Here is a 27179-nt window from a genome sequence, read left to right on the forward strand (position 1 = left end):
ACTTGATTTCATTAGTTCGATTTCCTTAAAAGCATGCTACCATACCCCTATACTAGCTCGATATAGGGTGTTTCTTCGGGTAAAGCGAATTAAACTATCACGCTCCTAGACATCACGTGGGACACGCGGCACAACACCCCGATTGAAAGTTTTCTTTTTCGCGACATACAGGCCTGCCTTGCTGCCGAGTTTCTCGCAGAAATGAGACTCAATGCCTCCTGTTCAGTCTCAAACTCGCAAACTTTAGTTCATGGAGGAAGGTGACACCTTCGCAGTCCCCAGCAACACGAAGCTGCCGAAAGCCTCGCGCCACTTTCTTCCTCATCTTATGCAAGCAGTCCGTTACAACCTCCAATATTGGTAGACAATGTACGAGGTAAGGCCCTTACAGTGAAGAGTAACCGTCAACGGGCCACATCTGCAGCGCTGACGACAGAAGTGTAAACATACAACCGCACCACTACAGTATACATAAAACGACGGCGACACTACATCCCCTCCGTTACCACGGCTGTCGCAAAAACTGCTGATGCCAGCAGATCGTCTACAGGTCGCGCTGGTTCCTTGCTACTTACCAGGTCGGTACAACCCCCGAGGGCGACGGTTTATCAAGAATTCACTGCGCGCCCGAGTGGCAGCTACGCCCAGAAGCCACCGAGACTATCTGCGCCTGATAGGCGCCTTGTTGGCCAGCCTCCGATTTCGAGAGCCTTCGCACTGTGTCACGGTATTTCTTAACAGACTCTTTGAACTGCTACCACGTCTCTTCTGGCAGCTGCCGGTGATACGACTTGGTATGGATGTCTCCACCTCCCAGCCTAGTCTGCTACCTGTGACGGCGTGATAAGGAGAGCCTTCACGCAGCTGTGGTAAGCTTGCAATTTACTGGCGGTCCTAGTGAACACAGCGTCAGACCGCCCTCCCGCCCGCCCGACCGCCCTCCTGTCAGATAGGACGCTCCAACACCGAGCTGGCGTGACTGGCGCATGCATGCAACATGCCAAGGGCTAACGCTACATAGCGAACGAGACGCAACTCTCTAGGCCGCCTGTACGCCCACAATGTAGAAATGGTCTTCATGGTGCATCAAAAATAAGATCGACTGCCAGGTACCTCTAATATCCAGTGAAGTAGCGAGCTATCTCAGACATATATGTCTATTGCCCATGTTAGCTTTCAGAACGAGACTTGTTCATAAGCCTGTAACAAGCGCTGTATGTGAACCACTATCGGACACTATGCCTTCTTCCAACGCCATTAATAGCGAGACCAGCGCCTCCCAAACCACCAGCTTGGGACGCGAGAAATCTACTTGCCCTAATTTGAATAGCCCTACAACGTACCTATATAGAAGAGCTGCCGCATTTTTACTGTTAGCATCAGGCCGCAGGGTCAATGACCTTACTCTACTATACTGTAGCCCGGGCAATTACATAGATAACGTTCACGCTATTATTTTGTGTCCGAAATTCGGCTCTAAACCAGATAACGTGTCTTACCGATTGGACTCTTAGAAGCTCCGGAATAAAGTATAGACCCAGTAAGTAGGTAGTCTGGGTACGTCAACTTGTGAGAATTACACAAAATGTTAGGGGACACTGCGCTTTCAGCCACAGTCTCATCCAAGCCGGCCTCGCTTAAGATTGCTTTCGATCCACGATGTACTTAATCACTAAATTAGCTGGAAATCTATCCAATTAGCGATATTTTGGCTTAAGTTAATTGGGAACATGACTCTTCTTTAGACGATTCTATCGCCGAAATTCTGCGGATTGGATGCGATTTCGAATGAGAAATCTCTCAAACCAGTTTAACGTCAGATTCGAACCTGGGATTACAATTTAAATTCACAATTTCCTGTAATGCATCATTATAACGAGTCACTGTGATTTCATGGGTTGCAATAAGGCGTATATATTTATTCTTTCTCTGAGTTCTATGACAGTAGGTGTAGCCCTAACGCTTGCACGCCCGCTGACTCGCCACCAGGAGATAATAAACAGGTCTCAATGAACATCTCTGACGTAGAGTACGGAACACATAATATAAAAAATTTACCTTCCAATAAAATTGATATTATGTTTCCTTCTACGTCAGAGATGTGAGTAATGCCTTCCTGGCAGGCTACTAGGCTACTTTTATGCCGACGGTACTTCTCCTCAACAATGACATGGTGGCGGCGAGTCGCGGGAAGCGAGCAACGGATTGCAGTGAGGGGAAGCGGAACAACGTCACGGCGTGGGGCGGAGCGACTACATAGACGCTAGCGGCATCTATCGGTCACCGATCGCGTTACTCTCTCAATGAACATCTCTGACGTAGAAGGAAACATAATATCAATTTTATTGGAAGGTAAAATTTTTATATATTATTTAGACCAATGGATTTTTTTCTAATCTTGATAATGTTTTTTTAGGTAATATAAGATTAGCGAGCTTAATTAAAGCTGCATTCAAGTGTGGTGGCATCTTGGAATGTGAACTTGGAAATAATTCCGTAACTATAGGTACTTAAAATGGCTCTGGACTCCACTCCGATGTTCATCGTTGACGGTTGACAAGCAATCTTGTCTATATTAGATCTATGACGATTTACACTAGAGCATTTAGAAGTAATTTTCACTTATAGTGTGTATCTTTAGGTACTTAAATAAAAGTAAACAAATAATTTGTACATTTTCGGGTAGTTATAACATTTATTGATTAACCAACCAAATACAAAACCGCCTGGATCAGTCACTGAACGACCCGATTTTGAACGACCTACATTATTTGATCATGTAATGTTATCATCTACCCTCAACTGGCTTAAGAAGGCATTTCAGACTCTTTTTTAAATACCTAAAGATACAGACTATAATTTAATTTATTTATTTTTAATTAATATTTTCGGTAATGACTCTGTATTTCAGACATCCGTACCCGCCGTTCAACATCCACTACCGGTACCGGTTCCACGCGCCGAACCACGACACGTACGAGGTGTCCTGGGTGTCCTTCACCACCGAGAAGCTGGAGAACTACAACTGGAACTACATGGACCACTACATCTGCACCCGCGGCGACACCGACTTCGCGCTTGTCGAGGTTCAACTTTATTATACAACCTTAAGGGCTGAATTAGACGATGCGAGAACTCGCATGTGAATTTCATTACATTGCGGCTTTTGATCGGTCGGTCGAATTGGACGTAACCAACAGTCCGCAATGTAACTAAAATCGCATGCGAGTTCACGCGCCGTCTAAATCAGCCCTAATGTAATTTTATAGTTCGTTTTTTTAGCATTAGAAATAAGGTAAACAATCTTGATGTGTCTTTTAATTGAAAAACACGTTTTAAAAATAAGTCATGGCAAATATGTAACAATTATGAATCTAATACGATCATTCATATTATTCTGCTTTCATAAGTAATAGTTACTGATTTTTAAAAAGCGTTTTTCAATTAAAATACATGTCAAGATCGCTTACCTTCTTTCTAATGCTAAAAAAACGGAGTGAGTGAGTGAGGGTGAGACTTAAACTCACTGTAATTTTTCCACTCTTAAATTTATTCTAAGCTTAATAGCATTGTTCGCTGACGTTTCTGCTTGTTAAAAATTAAAGTTTAGATGTGATAGCGTCACTTTTCAACACCGCGTTATTTTTTCCTTTCATCAATACGTCGAAATCCTGTGATACCTAAAACGGTTTTTATACACCGTGTTTTTATACACCATATATAGATGGCGCCACTGCCATCCGCAAGCAGCAAATTTGAATTGCTCTGTATATTTTTTGTTTATTTTAAATTATTTTGTGTGTATTAAGTGACATATTTTGAATATTTTAACTAATAAGTGATATATAACAGTACAGTGACATAAAAAAGTGACAATGGCGAAAACTAAAGCCAAATGTAAAGAAAATGGCAGTGATGAAAATTTGATGGCCGTTATCATGGATTTGAAGATGACAATCATTGAAATGAAACAAAAAATTGATAGATCATGTGATATAATGGAACGTCAACAAAAAGATCTGGATAAACAAAGGGAACAAAATACAAAAAAAATATTTATACTAAGTAAAAATGAGCAAACTGACCTTAGTACGATTGAGTCTGAATTGCCATTACTAAATGACTCTGGTCCGGAGGCACTAACTTTTATTAACATCACATCGCAACAAAATACACACGCTGCAAGTGAAGAGTTCACGGTAACCAGGCCCGAAACAATTACACCGACACGGCCCCCAAAAGCAATGCCGTCAGAAATGCAGCGGCTGCGGTCTCGTCCCCGACGTAAGTTGCAGTCAGAAACTCTGATAGCACAACCACTGACATCACCAGATGACCCTTCAACAGTGCCAGCAGTCCGAGCGGCACCACAGAGGTCTGGGCCCTCCGTGTCCGCGAAACCTGCTGCCGAACGGGCGGCACCTGCTGCAGGAGCTGTGTTGAGTGAGTCGTGTTCGTCCACAAATTCCTCAGCGCCAGCCGTTCCAGCTACAAAAGCCCCAGGGGCCCCAGGGCTCGCATCAACGGTTCCAGCGGAGCGGCTAGAGGGTCTGCGGGCGGCTGCTCCACGCTCTGTTAGCCTTCACATTTTTAACTTAAACGCGGAAACGACACCCGACGAAGTAATTAACCACATAAAGTGTAATATGCGCATCCAGGTCAACAGGTGTGAGCAGCTGAAGGTCACCAGGGGTCATTATTCTTCTTTCAAGGTCGACGTGCCGGCAGACAAAGTAGGTGTTGTAAGAAGTCACAAACACTGGCCGGCCGGTGTTTCCATTAGGCACTTTAACACCGTCGAGCCAAAAAACTTCCATGTGAGCAGCGGCGACCGACCACCAGGCTAACAAGTTCGTCTAATTTTAAAATCCTCCATCAAAATGTAAGATCGATTTGCGGCAAAACTGGGTTGATAGAACTACTACTACAGTCTGAGAATCCCGATGTGTTGGCCTGTAGCGAAACTTGGTGCAAATCACGTGAAATCGAGCGAGTGAGGTTAGGTGGCTATCAATTGGCGGGTAGCTACTGTCGCTCGAACATCGAGCACGGTGGCGTGGCGCTGTACACACGGGCCGATATTGCGTACCGCCAGCGAAACGACCTACAATGTTTAGCAATTGAATTTCATTTTGAATTTACTGCGATCGAAATAAATAATTTAAGCTTAATTATAATTGTAATATATCGCACCGGAAATGGAAACCTTGACATGTATTTAAATAATTTGGAATTGCTTTTAGACAGACTCACTAAAGAGAACAAAAGTTATATTATAGTCGGTGACCAAAATATTGATTACATGTCAGATAATCCACTGAGACGGCGGGTAGATGAAGTTCTACAAATTTTTATGACCAAAAACTGTGTCAACTTTCCTACCCGTGTGTCCACGCACAGCGCGACTTCCATTGACTGCGGGCTAGTGTCTCGTGAGTGGGGAGGGGTCGCGGCTCGGCCGCTTGACACTCCCATCAGCGACCACAATGCCCAGGTCTTTACTCTGCCCACCATGGAACCGCAACGTACTCACAAACCTAACTCTTTCATCCAAAAGAGACTATTTTCAGACCAAGCGATTTTAGGATTTTATATTGACATTGAGAATTATAATTGGAATTTTGTATTTACGACGCGATTTCTATTGACTATAAATTTAATAAATTATTTAATGTATTAAGGTACTATATAGATATTCATTTTCCACTCAAAAACATTTTGCAAAAGAAAGACAAGCATGTACCTTGGCTCACAGATACACTCTCGACACTTATATTAAACTTTAATGATTTGACTGAAATGAAACGCCAGTACCCAGACCTCGAATATCTCGCGGAATGCATTAGCTATCAAGCTGATCGCATTAAAGCAGAGTCATTGACCGCCCGCCGGGATCATTTTGCCGATCGTATAGTTAATAGTAAAAATCCGTCGAAAGAAATGTGGCGTGTAGTCAATGATCAGGCGTCCACAAAACCAATTCGGCATACTATTTCACTGAAGGATGAAAGAGATAGCGATGTACCAGCTTTACAGGTGCCCCAACACTTAAATGATCATTTTCTCTCGGTGGGGTCTAAATTTACATTGAATATAGATAAATCGAAATCTATACGCTACCTAAATCATCATTTACATAACACCGACGTACCTGACCTAGTTTTGCCTACAGTTACTCTCACAGACCTCAATCGTGCGTTGAAGTCTATGAAAAAAACGCGCGGGACCATGGATATATATGACATATCGCTGAACATGCTCGAGTGCATCTGGCCGGTTGTCGCGGGGCTACTATTAAAACTCGTTAACACCATGTTTACATGCGGCGTTTACCCCGACGTACTGAAAAGCACTCGAGTATGTCCAGTATACAAGGGAAAGGGGGAAAAAAGCGCCGTGGACAATTATAGGCCCATTACTATTGTACCAAATGTATCCAAATTAATAGAATCTGTTCTATCCAACTGTATAATGCACCATCTTGAGACAAATAACCTACTGACAGACAAACAATTTGCTTACCGAACAAATAGGTCCACCACAACAGCTGCATATAAAATATATGACTGCATAACAACAGCGTTAGATGAAAAAGACAAGGCGGCAGGGGTATTCTGCGATCTGTCAAAAGCGTTCGATGTAATTAATCATGAGCTACTCTTAGAAAAGATAGGGCAGTACGGAGTCAAAAATAATGCTCACAGATTACTTACATCGTTCCTTAAAAACAGACGACAGACAGTTCAAGTCAAAATAGAAGGTAAGAACATTAACTCTAAAGCCGGAATGTTAGAACTGGGCATACCACAAGGCTCGTCGCTCGGAAATACCTTGTTTTTAATGTTCATGAACGACCTTCCTTCCTCTGTTGCCGAAGGTATGATGGCACTGTTTGCTGACGACACAACCGTGGTGGTGAGGGCGAATACATACCTACAGCTGGAACAAAAGATTGCAAATACATGCAGCCAACTCCACGAGTGGTTCTCGGCGAACGGCCTCATCCTTAATGTCAATAAATCAAACGTATTGTTGTTTTCAGCCAGTAGCCAGGTTAACATTCCGCAAATGCAGATTCCGATACCGCGCTGTGATTCGTGCAAGTTCCTCGGGTTTACTATCGACGCCGGACTGAAGTGGAAGGAGCACGTTAACAACTTGTGTGAAAGGCTGGGCAGTGCAGTATTCGCACTGCGCAAACTGAAGCCAGTTGTTCCCAGTGACGCATTGCTCCAAATCTATTACGCCTATTTTTTTTCACTTATGTCCTATGGTATCGTCCTGTGGGGGAACTCAACACATTCGGACAGAGTGTTTAAACTGCAAAAGCGAGCCATACGCGTATTGGCAGGTGTAAACTCGAGGCACTCGTGCAAAAACCTTTTTAAAGATTATATCATTATGACGCACTACTCGCTATATGTGTATGAAGTCATAATGTTTACACGCCGTAATATAGACAGTTTCAAACGGTCTAACAACTCGTGCAGAATAACCCGCCAGACCGGGCGCCTGCTGCCTGTGCGGCGGCGACTAGCGCTGCTCGACAAGTCACCGCGCGTTATCGGCCCTGCATTCTATGAACGCCTACCCGCTAGTCTCAGAAATGAAACCTCCATTGATATTTTTGGACGCCGACTCAAAGAAATGTTAATCACAAAATCGCTGTATTCTGTTAAAGAATACACTGACATGAAACGCGATTAAAATGTAAATATTTTTCTATTATAATTTAATCTGACATTGTTATATTTTATTGTTTTTATTTCTTATTGTTTTTAGCTGTTTGTTTGGAATTTTATTTAATTTGACTTTGCAATATTATTAGTTATTATGACATTATATTAACTAGGGTGCCCTAGCATTATATACATTTTGACCGCTTTATTTTGACATACATAGGTAACTTTTTGACATTTAATATTAATATAGGTACTTTTAATTTTTATTATGATTATTTGATTGTTTTATATTTTTTACTTATTTTTTAATTATTTTAATGTATTATTATTATCTTTATTTATTTTTCGTCTTACGTTAGGTTTGTTATAATATGAATATAAAAGTAAAATATAAAAACACTTACAAAACAATAAATAATGTATTATTATTATTATTGTTTACAATCTGACGATCTTTTTGTGAATTCATGTTATTTGGAAACATTATGACATTTATGACATTGTTAAATATCATGTAATTTTCAATAAGAAATAAATTAATCTAATCTAATCTAATCTATTGAATTCCGTTAACATCGGGGTATAGTTAAGTACGTTTATAAGAACTAAATGGCATAGTTAATTTAAAAAAAAAATTTTTTTTGTTTTCTTTTTTGTTTTTTTTTTTGTTTAAAAAGTAATTAAATGTAGCATATAGCGATGTTGTAACACGGGCATTACATTTAACTCAACCAAACAATTGAAATCTGTGACATATCAATGTCATTTCGTACATCAATCGACCGAGATTGTACTTAAGTTTAGTAGCAAATGTATGAACTCATTCTAAACACTAATCAATATGTAAGCCGGCCCTAAGGCAAGTATACACGCTTGTAGAGGCCTTATAGGAAAAAAATAAATTATGGATTATCTCCGAAATGGACTTAATTAGAACATCGGTGTCTTTGAGAAAGTTACTTGATTTAAGCTCAGGAATGCACCCTTGAAATTAACGGAAATAAAAAAAAACACGATGTATTTACTTGTTATAACGAATATTTTCCGTGGGTTTTATAAGAATATTCTTAATTTTTATTATCTTTGTCCATGCGCCTATCTAAAGTAGAATGCATCTCGTGCATCCCAGGTATATGGTCAATCGGTTTTAATATGTCATCACAAGTATTATTTACGAATTTGTTTTGATTTTTGGTATCTCTGGCGCTCATCAGAAAGATATAGACTGAAGGAGACAGTTACACAATGGCACGGATTTTTAGTGTTCCGTACAGGACTTTGTTCACGGAACACTTATTATTAATGAAGTGAAATATTAATGTAGTTTCGTTTCCATATGTCGGTAACTGGTGATATTATTTCTGGCGCTCATCAGAAAGATATAGACTGAAGGAGACAGTTACACAATGGCACGGATTTTTAGTGTTCCGTACAGAACTTTGTTCACGGAACACTTATTATTAATGAAGTGAAATATTCATGTAGTTTCGTTTCCATATGTCGGTAACTGGTGATATTCTTTCTGGCGCTCATCAGAAAGATATAGACTGAAGGAGACAGTTACACAATGGCACGGATTTTTAGTGTTCCGTACAGAACTTTGTTCACGGAACACTTATTATTAATGAAGTGACATATTAATGTAGTTTAATTTCAATATGTCGCTATAACTGGTGATATTCTTTCTGGAGGTCATTAAATGTTTAGAAATTAATTTACATATTGTTTAAGTACTTATAAAACATTTATTCATTTATTTAAACTTTATTGCGCAAAACAAAACTTATCGTACAAAAGGCGGACATTCATTTTAGCTACCTATTACCTAAGTCAATAGCTAAAATAAACTAACATTCTAATTTTTTTCAGGCTCTCAAATACTGGCGGTTCCGCACTCTCCTACTGCCGCTACACAACCCAGCCACCAAGCAAATCCTTGAAGACGAGTCTACTCACTGCGACATTTACCCCACACCCACGCGACAAGATTTGGACCAGCTCACGGACGGATTCCTCAAGATGACAGAATCCTACTTCAATAAGGTCAAAAGACCTAATAAGCAGAGGGTAAGTGTTACTATAGTCGAATCAAGAAAGATAATAAATTAAAAAGTTAATGATTTTAGAGGCAAATCTTTCTAGGCTTGACACGTTAACATACAGATTCAGAAATCATTTTTGAGCGTTAGTTCATTTATTTCGACGGTTTATATAACTGTCTGATGTAGTACCTACTGATGTCAATGGCACTATGAAATATTTGCTTCCATTATAATATTTATTACTAAATCATTGTCTTGAAACAATTATAAAAAAACATATTGATAATTACTCTACACTGTTACATAATTGAATTCAATTTGATTTTAATAATATATGATAATTTTAGTTATATACAGATATTACTCTGCATAAATTGTATATAAAGCAGTTACTGTACATAAATGTTATGTAGCATGACGATATTATTTGCACAAGTAATGTAGATAACGCACTGCATGTATGTATCAATGCACTAAACTGTTTTAGTTCGTTTGTATGTTTGTATCCCTTAACCAGTGCCCGAGTATTTTGAGACTTTTCTCTTAATAACTTACACAGTAAACACTAGATCGAAACTCAAACATGAAATTGAAATATGTCCCGAGAATGTGGTGTTGTAACGCACGCGATCTGTTACCGAATGATCTACATTTTTATGTATTTTCCTTTCCCTTTACATGCCGAAAGGCATAAACTGACATAATAGCAAGAACTTTGTTCGTATTGTTCATAAAATCTTTGCATAGCTACAGCAGGAATGTAAAATAACACAATACTTCCTTTTGGCGTTCGCCAAGTCACCTTCTTAAACACGTGTTTATGTGAATGCAATGAGTGTATGCAACATTAAACACTACTTTGTAGTTGTAGCCGAGTAGAAATGCTATGACATAAAGTAGTGTAAACTGAGAAAATCAGAACTGTGAAGAGGCGGTGCCTGTGCTTATAAATTCATTAGGCATCACTGATTAAATCACTGTATGTCATAAAATGATGATGACCAAAAATAAACGTCACTTAACAAAGGCGCCTATCTATCTTTGAACCCATTAAAAGCGTACTGAACAAACGCTACTATTGAAAAAACTTAAAAACATTGGCTATGCAAGGATTAATCTGACTCTTGACTGTTGGATGTTTTATTTAAATCTCTTCGAAATGCACGTCATTAATTTCCTGTTTGGGTCCGAAAGCATGTTATTAACTCGAAAGCTAACTGTAAAATACAAATTGGCGTCAATCGGTGGAGGATATTAGATCAAAATTCCAAATTCGAGTACAAAAACGCCTCGCGGCCGCGGCTCTCAATTCTGTATTGATGCGTCGCGTTGAATGAGGCTACAGTTGACGGGGAGGGGTGTAGAATAGCGGATTGAGTTGTGGTGGCTTCAGATGGCGCTCGGCGGCTGCGACAGCGCGCTCACGCGGCGGCGCCACTCCACCTCCATCCTCAGGCCCAGCGCCCAGGTACTGACCGGCACACACCGGCCTAACGAGCGAATGAGACTTGCACCCGACACTCACCACTTTTGTCGACGCGGAATCACATATCAAACACTATAAGCTGTACGGATAACTTCGGTTGTGATCGTTGGGCATATAGATGTTTTTGTACTCCTTTTAATAGATACACAAAATGACTAGACACTTTTTACGGTCATCCTCTGTAACGTAATTTTACGATCGGAAATTCTGCTCGAAGGCTTGAAATACTTTAGTTGACCGCCAATAACGTTCGTTCTTTCTGCCGCGTCAAAACAAAAAAAAAATCGTAAGATGTTTGCCCCTTTTTTGCGATTTCGCGTCGATAATTGTGGTGAGGTCCGAATCTAGTATTAGTGAAAATGCCTTTTAGATTTAGCCCCCATTACAGATCATTTTATAGCGGAGTGGCGTTCTAAGATCACTTTCCGTTACATTTAATTTGTTAAACCAATTCAACATATCTGGTTTTAGAGTCTTTTAATGTGGTATACGATTATATTTTACACCCTGAGTAAGAAAAAGTCAAGTATCCTTTGACTTTCCTTTTAATATTCTCGCCCAAAGTAACTCAGTTAATGTTAAAATTTTGTAAATAGTCTCTCAAATACAAAAATACAAAATCTTGGTTGACAAAAGACCAAATTGTGTACTCTAATCATTCCGCTCGTTAGCCCGCCGAACGACAGACGATTTTTATTTTTAGGACAATCAAAATTTTCCGTTATAAATACTTTATGTTTCGTGGCATATTCTGCGCACAGATTGTTTTATTGGCTCGACTAGAAAAAAAATAAACTGGAAGAAAAATTAACATCTTAAAACCGGCGATTGGCATTTTAATATTCCCTGCACACCATTTTAACCCTCAGAAACTAATTGTAACAAATCTTCAACATTGACAGCCGCAATACTAAATTTCTTTGAATTACAATGTATATTTAGTAGGACGGGTTGGCAGGCGCATTTTCCGTAACCTACACTTGTTACTTTGAGTACGCACCGTATTTAGGTACCGTTGTAGGTACTATTTATACCAATCTTATTCCAGATTTGGAGTGGACCGTGCAGAAGTGTAAATGTGAAATGCGTTATAATTGCACTGCTTATTATAAAATTATGCGAATAAAATGCACGGATTGCACTTAAATAATGTGATATTGTTTGCTGGCTTATTTTTAATTTATTTTTCAATGAATTGTCGCCTGTGTATGTCGATGTCGAACGAACATAGCGAATCTGGTTTTAGAACGCGTAAAACAAAAACAATGATAGATGTTTCTAACAAAAATAGCAAATTTATGCTAGTTCACTCAAAATTGTATGGCTGATACTTGCGTTTATAGTAGTTTATATACGGAACGGATAAAATTCAGAGCTTGATATTAAGACACGAGGACAGTTATCCGTCATTACAAGTTTCTAAACCAATTTTATGGTCAGATACTAAAAGTTCAATCTGCCCTGAACCTGAATTGTCATTCTATTCTAATACAAAACTAAATAGAACGAGTAAGTTTGGACAATCGGATTGTCATTTTAGTATTTTGGATATAAAACATAATAAATACATAAAAATATACCAGTGTTCGTATATTTTTATGTATTTATTATGTACCTAAATTGTAGAGAAGCGTTCTGCCTTCGGTTAAAATTCTACTCGTAATCGCCAACAATTTTATGAATTTATGTTCGTTCGGCGTCGCCCTGGCCGTCGTGTCCCCATGTTAACGTGTGCTGTGGTGTCAGGGCGGAGTGAGCTCGCCGTTCCGCGAGCGCGTCGGCAGCACCCGGCTACCGGACCGGCCGCGGCTGCGCGTCGAGGCTATGTCAGTACCGCACCAACCCGCAATGCTTACATACACAGCTATACCTTATTTCATTAAACCGATCTGTCATAAGTGAAGCCAAAGCCATATTTCCATCACTTTCGCTCTATCGGCAACCGAGTGAAAGAGACGGTTAACATATAAGGCAACCAGGGCTGGTTACTGTCTTCTATCTAAAATTCTATACCATGATATATCTATCCACGCTCTTTGAAAGAAAAAGATGTATAATAATTTAACCAAACAAATAACTTTCCAAGATCGTCTTTTTTAAGCGTCGGATATTCCGTTTAGCTTTGAGCTCGCAACACACAAACCTTTACTCTGACTATTTTAATAATATTTTCGAATTACTTTATGTAGTGACTTCGTTAAATAATTAAAAAAAAGAGAATAAGTACAGGTTAGAATAAGTTTCTAAGAAGTATTTATACCTAATGTTTAAATAAAAAAAGTAGTTAGTCGCTTGTAGCGGGCATGGTTTGCGGTTCTTTAGATAAAATCACCACTTCATTCGCTTCTTATGTACTTATTACTTTTATTTATTTTATGTGCGTATATTTTATTATTCATGTGCCTATTATATTTATGTAACCTTATTTACCTATATATTTATATACTGATGTGTCGTTAACTGTCCTTTTTGCAATTTATGTTGTTGCACCTTTTGACAGGGTTAAATCTACAGCTGGTTTCTTCCACTTTAATTTTATGGACTAAAGCAATTTTCTTTTACAGATTTTGTCACGATTCTATTAACGAATATTCTTTTATTTCTATCTTATGCTATCATTGAGTGGAACGCTTGTGAGCCCCCTTGGTTGCTTGTACCTTTACCTACCGAATGTTTCATTGCAGCAAGTTTCACCTACTAAGTCACTAAACACTAGTCAGAGCAACAAGTAAGTAAGACCAACGCTTTCCTCACTCATTTCTAGATTGTGACTTGTGTATATTTTTTTGTTTCTGGTTGGCATTTATGAAGCAAAATATGTTTTTTTCGTCATTTCGACCCGCCTGCAAAAAAAACCTATGCAGGGGGCTGATTTTTGAATTTCGACCACTCGATTTCGTGTATTTCGTTAAATAATATCGCCACTAGTAGGCGTTTAAATTCTAGTAATAGAATGGAAATCGAGTAGTCAATACCACTAGATTCCAAATTTCGATCGATCGTATTTCAAAAATTAGCATTTCGCCGTTTTCCACCGATTTTCGAGTGACGAAATCGAGCGATCGAAATTCAAAAATCGGCCCCCAGGGTCTGTTATCTCTGCAGCAGACTGTACTTTAGTAGGTATGAAGATGGATTTTGTCGACAGACACAACGATTGTTTGATGTCACTGTGTACCTCATACAATCTCATCGGTGTTTTTAACCCTTTCCGCCCGGTCTGATCGTGAGATTAATTTCAATTAAAATTTGACACTTGTTACTAAAATTCATTATTATTTTAGCAAATCTAGATTTTCCGGTGGAAAAGGGTTAATTCAACAAATAATATGTTTAAATCACAAGTTAATCAACTAATAATTCAAGTCAATAATTAAAACAACTTTTGTTTCTGACATGTCAACCAACCTTGCTTCTGCTGGAAATGGCTTGCGAATCGCATTTAAATTATAAACTGTGGTTTTACAGCCCATTTGAGAAGCTAACACTATTTCTATATTTCAGGGCGGCGGCGAAAACTGTTTTAGAGAGGACGCAGTCACAAACAGGCGAATCTGATGACACATACGATGACAGGTTTAGATGTTTAACTTGCAATTATTTTATACAGTTGTGGTTCTGTTTTAGGGCTCTTGGGTTATGCATAAGTATTGCGCACTAACTACCAATTTTAATCTCTAATAAAATGCTTCCTATGCATCAAATGCTAAGCTTAGTCTTAACTGATTTGTTTATTTATTATTAATTAATTCGTTCAATTTGTTTATTAGTTGATTGTGCAGTCGAGATCAAATAATTAGGTACACTTTCATAGGCAGTTGGCTCAGGAGAAATGTATAAACTCTGCCATACAAACCTGTGGCTACTAAAGTTATCCTTTTCGATAAAACCCTCTTTGAATTCCAACGTTCTAAGAAATCTAAGGTTACTAAGTAAGTACATAAGAGGCGGCCGACACAATAGCTGATCGTACTTTCAACTTCATCTTTTCAACAGTATTAAAAGTATTAGAACAAATTAAATTATTTTTAGAAAATATTCAGCCAGGGGGCGCCATAAGCCTTCAGTAAGAAGTGCATGTACATACTTGGAAAAATTCGACCTATGCCGCTGTGGCCCGGTGGCCGAATGGCACAGGCACCTGCCGCGATAGCAGAGGACGCTGGTTCGATTCCAGCCTGGGGCACTGGAGGCCTTGGTCACTTTTTCTTAGTATATGACACAAATTGAAAAATCAACTCACAATCTCACAGCGTGGTAGAACCGAAGCTGAAATCGACTGCAACGCTAGCAGACATCGTGGAGCGCATGCGGCACCCACAGCTAGGCGTGGGCTTCCTACAGCAGACCGTGAGCCTGCCGTCGCACGCCTTTGTCTCCATATACGCCATACACTGGCTCCAGGCCAATGTAGAAGGCGTAACTTATGAGAAGGGCACGCAAATCATGGAGGTAAGAGTGCTTGACATTTACCATCTTTTGTCGCTCTCATTCAACAGGGTCTCGCTGTGATCATCAGATTGTTGAGGAGTTTGCGATACCCACAGCTGGGTGTTGGCTTCCTACAGTAGACCGTGAGCTTGCCGTCGCACGCCTTCGTCTCCATATACGCCATACACTGGCTCCAGGCTAATGTGGAAGGCGTAACTTATGAGAAGGCCACGCAAATCATGGAGGTAAGAGTGCTTGACATTTACCATCAATCTTTTGTCGCTCTCATTCAACAGGGTCTCGCTATGATCATCAGATTGTTGAGGAGTTTGCGGCACCCACAGCTGGGTGTCGGCTTCCTACAGCAGACCGTGAGCTTGCCGTCGCACGCCTTCGTCTCCATATACGCCATACACTGGCTCCAGGCCAATGTAGAAGGCGTAAGGCGTAAGTTATGAGAAGGCCACGTAAATCATGGAGGTAATGGAGGTACATATTATTATTTTACTTCATGTCTCTTTCTTTCTCTGTCTCTCTCTCTTGCATGCAGCACCCACAGCTGGGCGTGGGCTTCCTACAGCAGACCGTGAGCCTGCCGTCACACGCCTTCGTCTCCATATACGCCATACACTGGCTCCAGGCCAATGTAGAAGGCGTAACTTATGAGAAGGTCACGCAGATCATGGAGGTAAACTTGCCAAACAAAGAGATCCTGGCGCTCTTATTCACCAAGGTCTTCTGATGAAACCCAAATCGTCGGACCACCTCTTAATAAAATGTTTATAACCTATCTTATACACACCACACTGGCTTCAGGCATATCATGGTGGTAAAATTGACATCATTTGACATTCTCTAAATTTCTTTCCGATCTCATCCAAGTAATTCTTGGAATGAACGCTCTGTTTTTGATACTTTCTCACAATTTTAATATTTTCTTCTTAAATCTACCACATAGAAGTAAAATGTACAATTAATTCTATCCACTGCACATTTTGTGCCAAAAACCGGTCGTCTTTAGAATACATCGACGACATGTAGGTATGTAAAAATGTTTGACACTTGTTTTCTTTTTCAGAAAATGTTACAAGAGAAAATGATATGCCACGCTTCTGGCGACACTACCAAGCGTTTTGTCGTTGGGTACTACATGTATCACATCCTGCCTCAAAAGAAAGACAAAGGTGAGAGAAACACAAACAAATATACTAATAAAAATCAAATTACAGTGGCACCCTGAATAAGACTGACTTAACTCACAGCAGTTTAAAAATAGTTTTTTGTGTAACAAGAAAACAAAGTTGGTGTTTAAGTATCGAGCAAAAGAATCTAAGACACGGCGTGCAAAAACTTATGCCTCGTGTTGCACAAACAATTTTTCACCTCAGATGATAGAACATATAGAAGTAAAATAGTTTTTACAGTACATACGGCGCTACTTTACCGCCCTAGAGCGGAAATTAGCACAATACGTGCCTATGTCGAAAATTTAAAGGGCCATATGTACTGTAAAACGTTGTACAATACACGTGCAAAAAGGTTATTCGCAACTCGTGTCGATTTAAAACATTTCTCGTAATGTACTTTTTCACAAGTGTGATGAAAAACATTGTGTATGACATCGACTTTCGTTAACAATTTTAGCCATATTGCCTTATTGCTGGTTGGCTGGTTGCGAGCTCCTGTAGCAGTTTGCAGTCCGTCTAATGTATAATTTTGCCCCCAGACCCAACAGACTACGTCCGCCCCCTCGGCGACCTCCAAAGCTTCGAGAACGAGTGGATGGAAGTGGAAGTCCTCGGGCCACGGTCCCCGCTCGTGCCACACGAGTCCAGCTCGGGCGCCTTAGACATCTCCGGCTGTAGCCCTCAAACTGATCTCACCGGCGTGCCAGCCTTCCTGTGCGACAATATCGACCCCGACTACATGCACTGCGACAACGATAACGACAGTTAGTAGCATAATTTTAATAACTATATGTACTAGCCATCAGTCGGTCGTCCCCAGAACGCCCTCTTGTCAACCCGATCCTCTCCCATTCTGAGTAGGTGATCGAAGATTCAAGTCTGTGGGATTTCGTTTCGCCGATGATATTGGGTTCGGCTACTAACTCCTCGATCTCGGCATTTTTAGGGTTCCGTACCCTAGGGTAAAACGGGACCCTATTACTAAGACTTCGCTGTCCGTCCGTCCGTCCGTCCCTCTGTCACCAGGCTGTATCTCACGAACCGTGATAGCTAGACAGTTGAAATTTTCACAGATGATGTATTTCTGTTGCCGCTATAACAACAAATACTAAAAACAGAATAAAATAAAGATTTAAGTGGGGCTCCCATACAACAAACGTGATTTTTGACCGAAGTTAAGCAACGTCGGGCGGGGTCAGTACTTGGATAGGTGACCGTTTTTTTTGCCGTTTTTTGCATTATGGTACGGAACCCTTCGTGCGCGAGTCCGACTCGCACTTACCCGGTTTTTTCCGGATCCTTCAGGTTCCGTTACCTCTTTGAATAATGTAATGAGCTAATGAGCGAGAACGAAGCTACAAATAAAAAAGGTGCCCTAGGACAGACAACAACAATGCCAGCCCTTTAAGCCAAATTTCATAGAAAAAGGGGCAAGCTATGATGGCGCCATCTATGCAAACCTTTGACAGTTGCCAACCCCATTCTGTCGTTGAACTATTTGATTCAAATGCCGTTTCTAGTATCCAATCTTAAATCGACTATATTTCTTTCGTCTATGATACCCCCAACCATGACCAGAAACACGAAACTCCGTATATACAAGACCATAATCAGACCGATCTTGATGTACGGATGCGAAGCCTGGACCCTAACACAAAAAGAGGAATACGCGCTGCTGGTGGCTGAACGGCGGGTCTACCGGAAGATACTGGGACCCACTCGCGGGGAAGATGGCTCGTGGAGGATACGCAGGAACCAGGAAATCGAAGATCTGGTGGCCGAGCCCAACATAGTAGGAGAAACGAAAGCCTCAAGACTCCGATGGCTCGGGCACGTGGTCCGTATGGGTGAAGATCGAGCAGTTTGGAGAGCGTACTCAGGCCGTCCAGGATGGTCGACGACCGGTTGGGCGTCCTAGGTATCGCTGGAGCGATGAGGTCGTGAAAGATCTAAACGAGCTCGGTGCCGTCGATTGGACAGAAACGGCGCTAGACAGAGAAGCATGGCGTTCCTTAGTGTCAGAGGCCAAGATCCACTTCGGGTCGCTGCGCCACGGCAGTAAGTAAGTAAGTATGATACCCCCAAACCCGATCAGATGCAGAATGACAATTATAACAACAGTCAGTAGCATCGACTAAACAACTACCTAAAGTCTACATCTACACGGAAATACATACAGAACGTTAAGCTAATTTGATGGTTTCGCTCACGGGATTTAAGTCACTCGCGCGTTTCGGAGAGCCCAGGTCTCCATTTTCAAGCACTAACAGTGCTTGAGTGAGTAGCGGTCACGATGGGCGGGCGTCACGTACTAAAATACGATACGTGGACGTTTAAATTCGATTACTTACAGAACGTATCGTGTAACTGTATTGGCAGCTTGACTAGATGGCATTCAATATAGCTGCTATAAGTACTACATTTTCCTTGTCATTTTGATGGTCTTGCCTTGAGTCGGTATTATTTATGTATTTATTTTATTTTATTTAAAATTTAAGTCAGGCAACAAGGCCCATATTACAAATACCTTACAGACTAACATACATATGTTATAAACTTAAAAACTAAACACTATTTATGCGACAAAACGGCGTGGCTCCGTTGAATCGGCTGTTCTTGTGTCGGATTCGGCAGTTTGCCCCGGAACCTCCGAAACACGACACCCTTCGGCCAGAAGTTGGCGCACTCGATGGTCCCCTGCAGAGGTCGCGACACGCGCACCACAAAAGAGTTGAAGTGCACGTAGTGGCGCGATCGAAGCTGGAACACCCACAGCGATATTGAGATTGGTCACTATTGAGTGATGATGGCTACATCACAGTCAAAAACCATGCACCGAGTCATGATGAAAAATTTTGGTATTATGTATGAGACTAGGTCGAAATATGATCAGAATCCTTTCTGTCCACATTGTAAATATTATTTCTACTTGTTTCGTAATTCAGTTTGTGTATGTGTTATCACAGCACATTACATTTAATCATGCTTGTTAATTTGTATATACAATAATTAATTTAATGCACGTTACTGATATCAATTTGATTATAGTAATTACTTTATTAAATTAAATTAATGAAATGATAGCCTTTTCAACGCTTAGGTACAACTACATATACCCGATAGCACAGGTTCATTGACATCGAATAATTTATGTGCAGAGTTCTTCGTTTTCTGATTAAAATAAAATACGAATGTTGACTAATTCAATAAAGGAAATAGCAGAAAGTTGTCAAGTACGTATGTAGAGTCAGACCAAGATAAGTCTGCAACGATTTTGCGGTGCAAGTGCAAGTGTTATTTAAAACTTCAAACTTCTATGAATTTATGACGTAAGTATGAATAACACTTGCACTGCGTGTGCTATCAAAATCGTTGCAGTCTTACCTCAGTCTAACTCTACTTACACCATCCTAATATTGGTAATATTTGTTGATGACTATGTCGTGACCAGATCTTAGAGTTGATCATTTCATGATGTGGCAATAATTTCAGGAAATAATCGGTTGTCTGCGATATAATTTCATTGTTTTTACCTTTAATTCCGACGTTTCAGCTGAGTTGCACCAGCTGAAACCAGTTGCAGCTGTTAAAAATCGCCACGTAAACAAATCCGCAATAGCTGAGCACTTGCTGACAACAGGAACGAATCACTGGATTGAGCTACATAAACCCAAAGTCCTCTCCAACGAGCGACACTATTATCCGCGGATCGTGAGAGAGGCGATTGAAATTAAAAAACACCCTAAAAATTTCAACCGAGAGGACGGGTACAAATTATCGTCTACTTGGGGACCAGTGATTCAAATGTTGAAACCAGCGGATATATCTTCGGACCAGTGTACGGATACTGTGAGTGTTGCGTGTCGTGCCGTGGACAATAAACATTAAACTTTAACGGGTAGCTGCAATTTCTTTGTCTACACCGAACATTTTTATAAACTAATTTCGGGTAGTTTAGTGGTGTTTTATTAATATCTCTGTTGACATTTGTTGGGACGTCAGTCTTTCCGTGACCACAGCTGGTGCAACTCAGCTGAAACGTCGGAATTAAAGGTAAAAACAATGAAATTATATCGCGGTAGACCCGTTTGTGTAATTAAATATGTGTACAAAACGCGAGAGTTTAAAGTGTTATTATAATCGGTTGGCCACGTCATGAAAGAGTCAAACCTAATCTAACCACACCATGAAGTGATCAATTTTAAAATAGCAGTCCATGAAATTTAATGATCTAATTCTACATAATTCTTCATACAGCAGCAATCTTCTTCTTAGTCGGCGTCTTCATTGCTGAAGGTCGTGTCTAGTTTGAAGAGTTTCCAGCAGCAATATAAATGTACAATATTTGGGCGCGTTTGAGCAGCAACTAAGAAAATCTGAAGAAAAATGACTTAACTTCCCATTATTGTCCTCAGTGCCACTCTACAAGAACACACATCTGGATATCGATGTGAACAACAAGAGTGACCGCATTGAGTGGGGCCATGCACGCTACCAGGCTACATTCAGGCCCGACCAAGCTTATGAGATGTGTATACAGTGGGCCGTCGCGTCAGGGAACATTGTCGCCGAACTGGTGAGTCACGGAATACAGAATCAGTAACTTAATAACTTTGGTTTTCCGTTGCGTGAAGAGTGCTGTAGCATTGGGGGTTAATGCAGCATCAAGACATTACATAAAAGTCGATGTGAACAACAAGATCGACCGTATTGAGTGGGGCCATGCACGCTACCAGGCTACATTCAGGCCCGACCAAGCTTATGAGATGTGTATACAGTGGGCCGTCGCGTCAGGGAACATTGTCGCTGAGTTGGTAAGTATCATAAAAACAGACAGTACTTTACATGTTTGATTTGAGTATCAAGACATTGCAGTAACCACAATATTTTACATTTAACTCATCTAAGAACCATCGCTGGCGTAACATGTAACTTTATTAAATACTGCAACCAAATGGCCAAGCAGTTTAGAGGCAAAAGGGGATATGTATTTGTATGCACAAACAAATAAATTAAATAGCCTCTCACCCTAAATGCATGTATCGTATCTGTTTTGTCTTGGGTAAAAAGTAACTATTATTGTGAAGGTTTTAAATTTAGTTACTATTATTTTAGTTAACCATCCGTTTGCGTTCAAAGTCTATCGCTTTACATTGATAATATTTTTGTGTCCGATTTGTATCCTTAAATATAAATCATGCAATGTAGCCAACGGCCGACCAGTAACGTTCCAAGTAGTTTCTACCCTTTGATCCTAGTTTCCTTTCTCCAGATCTTTGGCTGGGCTCGCAAAGCTCAGAACTGCCGGCTACAGATGGTCCCGATCCCAGCGGACCCTCTCGCCTTGCCATTCACGCTCAAATCGGACCCACTGCGCGGACCGATCTACGTACCGCTCAACGAGGAACCTCTGCTTAGGAACAAAAACGCGCTGTTTGAAGGTAACTGATATCTTTACCTTATTTGAGTCGCCTAACTTCAAACTCGGGTAAATCCATCTGTCAGATTATGCGTTTTTGGTATTAAGAAAAGGTAATAGGGTAGATATTTGCTGACAGGGTCAATTGGATTTACCCGAGTTTGAAGTTAAGCGACACATTTTATCTTATTGTTTTGGGGGCCCTTGCATATACACTTCGATCCAACGGGATTTTTTGCAATCGCCACCTCAAGAGCTGTCTTGTGCCCACTCAAGAGCTTTTTCGACTATTTCCATGTGTCGATGGTGAAACTCAAGCCACTCAAGGTGTAACTAGCCGTAAGCCCTATCTATAAATATAAAACATTTAAGTAGTAAAACGCCTTTATTATGAAAATGAATTAGTCTTTATTCATATTCCAATAAAAATATCAAAGTTAAAACGTTTGAAAACAACGCCATCTGTACACCGCGAAGGGAATTAAGTACATAACAAGTTACGTATTGACGTTGAAGCGTTATCAACAAATCATCTAATGTTTAAGTAGTTGTGTGAGAAATTTCATAGATGGCTCTAAGCTATGATGGAATCGTAGTCAATCAAAAGTAAATCTTAAATGAGAAGCGCAAGAACTACACAGATAATGTGTCGTTACGACTTTTTGTTCTAAAGTATCAAATGTCTGGGTTACAGAGCGTGTCTGAACTACTTCGTCGGGCCAAAATAAGTCTTAAATAAAAGATGTAAGGTTGATTTTTGTAGATAATTCATTGAAAGTAGGAATGATTTCCAAGGTGAATGTGTCTGAACTAGGGGTAGAGTGCAGGTGCGCCTGTACTTCAGACATAATTCTTGGAAGAAATGTCTGAAGTAGGCAGGTGCGACACAGGTGTTCTGTCTGAACTAGCGTGTCTGAGTTAGCAAAAAATCATATAAAAGGGCTGAAAGGAGGGGTCGCGTATTCATTCATTCTTCAACCAACGGACTAACAGTGACACTGGTTTTCGGGCGTAACGTAATACTGGTAGGTGAAGTTTCTCTGCTACTTTTTCTATGTGTTTGTTTTTACTTGGAATTATCCTGGTAAATTTAAACTTGGAATTTGTGTCTTTGTTTGGTTTTACGGGGACTATGTCGTCGTAACGCTAGACTTGGATTTTGGTAGAGATTCTTTACTGCCAAGTATGGGATGTTAGTTTTGTGAAGTTTTCTACATTGTGTGTTCTAAGTGCCGTCATGTTATGCAGGGACAATGTCGTTGCATTGCATAGCCGGGGCTTGGGATTGTGTCTCTGTTTGATTTTGCGGGAAGAAATTCTCGTAACGTTAAATATAGATAACAGTGTTTAAGGGAATTTCACTTTGTTTATAGTTAATTGATATTGTGAGATCTTAGTGTTTTTCTATGGGGTAATTTTGCTATTTTAAAACCAGATCATTGTTTGGACTGACAGTTTGTCCTGCTAAGCATTCAATCCACCTAACGGTGCCAAAGGATTGGATGGTTGGGAGTCTTTTGTTCCGAGTTTGAGAGGACTCGGCGTCTCTTTTATATCAACATAAGAGACGAATTATCTCACTAGTCTCAAGGCCCCCTGTTTAGATGGATGTGGGGACGTCACGTGCGCGTCATTGGGTGTAAATCCTGCCCACTGAAGTCGACAGTAATTGAGACTAGGTCTCCTGTTAAATATATTTATATATTTCGGTGCTCCGGTTCATACTAGTGCTGGTTGCGGGGACAGACTTCTGTCGTGACTGATATTACACTTAGTCTTTGTTGCGGCAGAGTTTCCCTCGTGATTGGTGCGTGTGTGTGCTAGGGTACTGATCTACTTATATACACGGAATAGGGCGACTTATTCTTATCCACCATGCCCGCGGGCGATAAGGAGGGAGTCAAATACACTGGCCTGTAGGTTGCCTTCTCGGTTTCGCTTGCCGAACTTTACAGTTTCTCGTAGGGACCACACTTGCGTATATTACAAAGCATTAGGTCGATGGTAAGAACGAACTATGCTTTGAATGTACTAGATCAGGGACAATGGGTAGGGTTAGGGTAGAATCACACACTCATTTTGTTGTTTATTAGGGTTCTTTTTAGTTCTGGTCAGTAAAATTGATATGGTTGATATATATTTCTCTTTAAGGGTTTAAAAATATGGTTTCTTTATCCTAAAATACGAGTGGTTAAAAGGTAAAGGTTCTACTATCTTCTTATTTTCTAATTTATATGGGGATCATTAACGGTTTTATGAAATTTTATTTCTATTTCTGGTTTTCTGGTGTAGGGACGAGGTACTGAGTAGTTCAACCTATTTTTCATGGTATTTCATAAATACTTAAATATCAAGCTGGGTTTAGGAGTGCAGGCTAGTCTGAGATGGAAGGATCGAAGATTGGTTCTGTTTTAGGGACCCCTTTGGCAGACAAGAGTAGTCCATTGGGAATTTTGAGTGAAATAATGCTCATCTTGATATTTCAGTCTCATAAAACATGTATAGTTAGCAAATAAACTCGGTACTTCGTTTATACATTTAGAGGACTAGGAATTCTGTCTAGATTATCAGCTCTGGGGAAAGGGATTAAGGGATTAGCATCCCTAGCTTTTGAATATAAAAAAGATAAGTAAATTCGATGACTGATGAATACTTGGCGCTTCTCTTCGTCGTCATCTAGGTACGCATAGGTTCCGGAGCGTTGGTCATAGCCCGCCTGGCTAAAGAGGTAGGGTAGGTGCTCCGATTAATGTTGTTATCGGACTAAGAGCTCCCAGACCTGCATCGAAATATAGAGGTGGTAGTCGTTTAGAAGATGATAGTTAAATATAATTATCCTTAAAATGCTAGGGAGTAAATGAGCTTACCTCAGGAGTGCTGCCTCTATAGTACCCCGGGAGCTTAATAGGCGTAGCAGGATTTTACCAAAAACATTTTTAAATTCATATTATATTTGAATATTTCATCAATAACATTTATACCTCTCCTAGAGATTCGTTGAATATTCTGTGTCTGTGACTCAATTAAAATTATCATTAAATTATTCTTTAAAAACATAATAAAACATATCTTCAGTACCATAATCATTTGCTTATAATCTAGGTAAAATAAAGTAAAATTGGAGTCCAAAATATAGTTGTTACTCATTAAAGAATCTAGGGTATCTCGGTTCACTTCAGAGGGGTCCTAACTACTAGACTAGACGATCACGTGGCCAATTATTAGAATAATTAGGGAATTATGTATTTATATACCTATTTAATTTATAAAGATTAAGGGTTAGAGGGTGGAGAGAGTTACAAAGGGCAGCGCTTCGGATTCCTTCAGTTCCAGATAGCCTGTTTCAGTCCTGCATTTTCAGTCTGGCGAGGGCGCGACATTCACACATTAGGTATATTACTATACCTTCATCTTCGCCACACTTTCGACCTTACTTGTACTTATACTTTACACATCAGGAAACGAGTAGGTTGGTGAATTTACGGCTTATAAAGCGTTTGTTTTTTCGTCATTGATGTTTTCATTTAACTTTTTAGTCTACTCGAAAAATAATACCACTTTTCCATCTACATCTATTTGATCAAGGAGTATTATCCTTCCATTTTGGTAATCATATAATATAAGTAAATCATGGTGAAAGTAATGGCCGGGGCAAATATTATTTTACTAGTCAAAATTACAGTTTTTTGTGTACAAAAAAACTCAGCATTGAATTTACCTTTTGCTTCATAATTTGTGTTATTGTGGTCTAAATTTTCCTGTTATTGATGTTGTTCAGCCGTTATTTTACGCGACATAATAACCGGCTGCAATATGTGCTATGATGTGGCACTGACGTAAAAGTATGTGTAAAATCTTCATTATACCTATGTAAATCAAATTTGCATTCATTCATTAAAGTAGCCACTACCTTTTGCGTTTGGGTGTTCTACCTGTCCAATGTGTATTTTGGCTCAGATTGTGCTTAATGAGAGAGTGAGACGTAATGACATTGGATCAAGATATTGGACAGATGGAATACCACCCTTATTGGCACAATTTGGTCAATATTGTTTGATTGCATCGGGATTTTATATGCGATAAGAATTGACCACGACCTCACTTGATAGTGGGCAACAATACACCTTATCAACTCACCACAAAAATAGATTCCTACCTGTGCTAAGTATTAAATTTTTATCATTTTCCGTAAATACGTATTTGGTAACTAGGTAATTCTGTTATTTATTTTGTAGCTGGTTCACTGCAGTACAGGCAAAGGCCCCCTGTAATACTCTTAAACTATATTCGGAGAAACAAAAATTTATTTTAATAACGTACTATAACATTTGATATTTCGGAATCACTTTGCTTACGAAAATATCCCAACAAACTTTAACCTCTTTTATTTCTCTAGGTTTCCCAGAAGACACTTGGCTCGAGCGCCTATTCCTCTTCCAAGAGGCGATAGTCGGCCGGTTCGGCTTCATAAAGTGCACCGTGGAAAGCACGTCGCACGCGGCCGGCGTCGGCGACCACCTGTACGTGCACGTGACCGGCAACATGTTCATACTGATCATCACCACGGTCAAGAGCGAGCAGAAGGCGAGGGGCACGCGCCGAGCCAACAAGCCGCTCAACGCCAGCAGGTGATATACAATATTATTTTATATGTCGGTGGCAAATAAGCATACGGCCCATCTGATGGTAAGCAGTCGCCGTAACCTATGGACAGTGCATACTTGATAGCTCGAGCAACGTACAATAGTGGCTATTAGAGGGTTTCATCGGATCTACTACGGACTACAAAGAAGCAAAAAGTGCCTTTTTAGGGCTCCGTACCCGAAGGGTTAAAACGTGACGTGACTCCTCTGTCTATCACCAGGCTGTATCTCATGAACCGTGATAGCTAGACAGTGGAAATGTTCACAAATGATGAATTTCTGTTGCCGC

The 27179-nt window shown here is 40.2% G+C and overlaps 1 protein-coding gene across 5 annotated transcripts in view; it reads left to right on the top strand.

Moving 5' to 3' along the window:
- LOC134792758 (GATOR complex protein Iml1) overlaps nucleotides 1–27179 on the top strand; it is a 44966-nt gene that overhangs the window by 15393 nt on the left and 2394 nt on the right. For 2 of the 5 annotated variants that reach the window (XM_063764062.1, XM_063764063.1), the window contains 11 exons: nucleotides 2912–3086; nucleotides 9552–9749; nucleotides 11118–11192; nucleotides 12957–13036; nucleotides 14715–14786; nucleotides 15464–15662; nucleotides 16720–16825; nucleotides 17368–17592; nucleotides 21244–21404; nucleotides 22101–22269; nucleotides 26644–26875. In XM_063764062.1, the coding sequence (XP_063620132.1) occupies nucleotides 2912–3086; nucleotides 9552–9749; nucleotides 11118–11192; nucleotides 12957–13036; nucleotides 14715–14786; nucleotides 15464–15662; nucleotides 16720–16825; nucleotides 17368–17592; nucleotides 21244–21404; nucleotides 22101–22269; nucleotides 26644–26875 (1692 nt within the window). Of the gene's footprint in view, nucleotides 1–2911; nucleotides 3087–9551; nucleotides 9750–11117; nucleotides 11193–12956; nucleotides 13037–13894; nucleotides 13939–14714; nucleotides 14787–15463; nucleotides 15663–16719; nucleotides 16826–17367; nucleotides 17593–21243; nucleotides 21405–22100; nucleotides 22270–26643; nucleotides 26876–27179 lie in introns of all 5 variants that reach the window. The other 3 variants (XM_063764064.1, XM_063764065.1, XM_063764066.1) reach the window with 3 other exon arrangements.

This window comes from Cydia splendana, chromosome 8 (genome assembly GCF_910591565.1).
Source record: "Cydia splendana chromosome 8, ilCydSple1.2, whole genome shotgun sequence".
NCBI lineage: Eukaryota > Metazoa > Arthropoda > Insecta > Lepidoptera > Tortricidae > Cydia > Cydia splendana.